Source organism: Portunus trituberculatus, chromosome 11, assembly GCF_017591435.1.
Source record: "Portunus trituberculatus isolate SZX2019 chromosome 11, ASM1759143v1, whole genome shotgun sequence".
In the NCBI taxonomy this organism is placed as follows: domain Eukaryota; kingdom Metazoa; phylum Arthropoda; class Malacostraca; order Decapoda; family Portunidae; genus Portunus; species Portunus trituberculatus.
In genome coordinates this window covers 6574259-6577543 of record NC_059265.1, presented here as the reverse complement: position 1 = coordinate 6577543, position 3285 = coordinate 6574259, and the positions used below count along the sequence as shown (strand labels likewise).

The window sequence follows — 3285 nt, the reverse complement described above, 5'->3', positions numbered from 1 at the left end:
AAATACTTACTAACCCACTCTTTGCTACCAGCCTGACACACCTCTTCCCCACTTGCTACTCCTGACATTCCACAGGAACACTTTTTCTCACTATCCTTGCATCATTCATTCGTTCTAACCTAGCCTTATACTTTAGGGTCGCTTTCACATCTCTCTCTAAAAGTGCTCCAACCCATATCACCCCTAAGGGCCTCTACTGCTGCATATCTAGGTGCATTAAGTGCCATTCTTGCAACTCTATTCTGCCCTATTTCTAACTTATCTAGTTCACTCTCATTCCAAGCAATCACATCCATACCATACATGATGCTCGGAACAGCCACGCTCTTCCAAACTTCGCAGCACGTCATATTTACTCGCCCTCATCCTTGCTGCACTTCCTAGACGACCTACCCACTGATTTGCCATACTTATCTTCTCATTCTTAATCTTTACACAGCCATCCGGACTCATCCACATCCCCAGATACTTATATTCATCTGTCTGCTGCACCTCATTCACTCCTAATCTCCACACATGGTTCCTCTCATCCTCTGACCTATGCACAACCATTACCTTACTCTTTTCACTACTAAATCTCACTCCAAAATCTCTTCCATACCCATCTACTACATCAACATACTCTGTAGCTCTTCTGCCGACTCACTCATGACTACAACATCATCTGCATACAAGAGCACATCTATCTTATCATTTCCCACATTTACACCTGCATTCATTCTCCTCATTCTAGCAGCCAATTCTTCTGTATATAAGCTAAAGATGGTTGGTGATAATATGCAACCCTGCCTAACTCCTCTTTCACTCTTCACCCAGTCTGTCTCTATATCCCCTAGTTTATACTTAGCTCTTGTATCCACATACATACTTCTCACTATGTTAACTATCTTTGCACTTAACCCAATTTTTTCTAACACCCTACCTAGCATTTCTCTGTTTACCCTATCATATGCTTTCATGTCTAGGAAACCTAAGTATAGTTTGCTCCCATCCCTTTTCTTTCTCTCAATCAATTCATTCACCACAAACAGATTGTCTTCTGCTCTCCTGTCCACTGGAATCCATTTTGCTCTTCGCCTAACACTCCAACTCTCTCAATCCATTTGCACAATCTCTCATTCAACACCGCACTGAACACTTTGCCTACTGTGTTAACTAACGCAATCGGCCTGTAGTTCCTCAACTCATTCTTACTCTTATATCCTCCCTTATGCAACAAAGTCACCCTGCATTCATTCCACATTCTTGGCACTCTCCTCCTCCCACACCTGGTTGAACAACTCAGTCATCCTATCAATCACTACTTCCATTTTTGTACATTTCATACGGTATCTCATCCGGCCCTGCTGCCTTCCCATTCTTCTGCTTCTTCACACATTTCTCCACCTCCTCCCTGCTGATCCTTTCATTCAACTCATCTGCATCCTTTCTCTCCAGTGACACATGTCCTTCATCCACATCAAAGACCTCACTTACACCTCCAATCTCTTCCCAAAACTCTTTATTGCCCTTCTCATTTCTTCCTTATCAGTCACCACTGCCCTGTTCACCCACAGGCTCTCCACATTCTCACTGTTAGGCATCCCTCACCCTCAGGAATCTATACCATTCTCGCCCACCTTCCATACCTTCTCTCTAAGGGCCTGAATCACACTTCTCTCACTTGTAACTTTAGCATTCATTATCTTTCGCTTCGTCATTCTGCTGACTCACATACGCTGCCCATGCATTCAGGTACTCCCTTTCAGCTTCCTCACTCTCATGTCTCCTCTTAACTGTCTGCACACCCTATTCAGTCTCTTCCTTTCCTTCCTAGCATCCCTGATCTCATTATTCCACCACGGCCTACATGCATGCTTTCTGGCACTTGTTCTTGCATACCATCACAGTGCGCGATGCAAGGCAGAGTCCTTCCCTGATCTTGAAACGGTGGCGGAGGCAGAGGGGTTAGTAGTGGGCGTTGTCAGTGAAGACAGTGCAAGGTACACAAGGCTCATTACCGCTGTGGAGTCAGGCCTTTGGATCGTCAACTCCTGTAATGGACAAAAATGAACAAAAAAAATGAACTTGTTCACTAATTATCCCTACAGCTAACAGGCAACATTGCCCTTAACACTCCTTCACTGCCTCAATCAGCCTTTCACTCTTCATTCTACGTATTCTTGATACTACCACCACCCACCCCACCACCACCACCACCACTACCACAAATCGAACATGAACATTAGTATCCGAGTTTACCAATTACCTACATCACTCTTGAACCTCTTAAACATCTACGCCCGCTTACCACTAAGAACTAATTTCAAGAATATATCCCCAAACTTACCGTTATACTACCACATCTCGTTTCTAATGCACGTACCTTGAAACACCAGCCCCGTTACGTTAAGAAATCCTGTCCACTCATTCTTTTCGCAGAGGTAGCCATTGTATAACAAGGGAACCACAACGACTTACCCGAAATATTTTAGCCTCAAATACAACTTACTTAAGGAGTTCTATAGTAACGCGACACGTTTAATCTCTTCAGCACCAAGACGCTTTTTCATATTCCTTCCGTTAGTACTTTATCTTATACAACTTCAGAAACTTACGCGAGGAATTAAAATAGTGAAGACACAGGCCATTAACCTTGTGACATCTATACACGCTTTGTAACAATAGAATTATCTAATCGTACACACGTCTCAAGGTGAAAATGCGTCACAGTACTGAAGAGGATAACTAATTCTTCCTTCCTACACAACTACAATGACCACGAAAACACTTCACTTGCCACGGTCATTACCCAAATCTATTCTGAACCCGTTACTCTAACCGCACTAGTAAATGAATGACCAAGTAAATTTAACACTCATACGTAGCGATGGTTCCGGATACATCCTACATAGACACGCAGACACCGTATAGTTAACCTTCCATTAGACACAGTATACGTAGCGATGGTTCCCGATACATCTTAGTTACATACAAGCAGACAGACACCGTATAGTTAACCTTCCATTAGACACAGTGCACATCCTACACATATCCTGTTATCCTTTTATCAGTCAAAATTCCTAACAACCCTCTATTGACTGACTAACAACTTCCTTCCTATCATCACAGCAAGTCAACGCACACTATTTATTTACATACACCACCAATCTCTCCGCTGTGCTGTGCTGTGCTGTGCTGTGCTGTGCATCAAGCTTCCCGTTGCTGCACGTCACGCCCAACGCCAAGACACACACGGCCACTGGGCTGCGTAGACTCGAGGGGTCGGTGGTGGCGTGGAGACTG

The 3285-nt window shown here is 43.9% G+C and overlaps 1 protein-coding gene across 1 annotated transcript in view; it reads right to left on the bottom strand.

The window, feature by feature from the left end:
• Positions 1–1467: 1467 nt before the first annotated feature.
• Positions 1468–3285, bottom strand: part of LOC123502525 — a 19020-nt gene continuing 17202 nt past the window's right edge. Inside the window, exons 2-3 of the mRNA XM_045251648.1 lie at positions 3144–3285; positions 1468–2033 (exon numbers count right to left, since the gene is read on the bottom strand). The exon at positions 3144–3285 is cut by the window's right edge and continues 112 nt beyond it. Of these exons, the coding sequence (XP_045107583.1) occupies positions 1884–2033; positions 3144–3285 (292 nt within the window). The 3' untranslated portion in view covers positions 1468–1883. The remainder of the gene's footprint in view (positions 2034–3143) is intronic.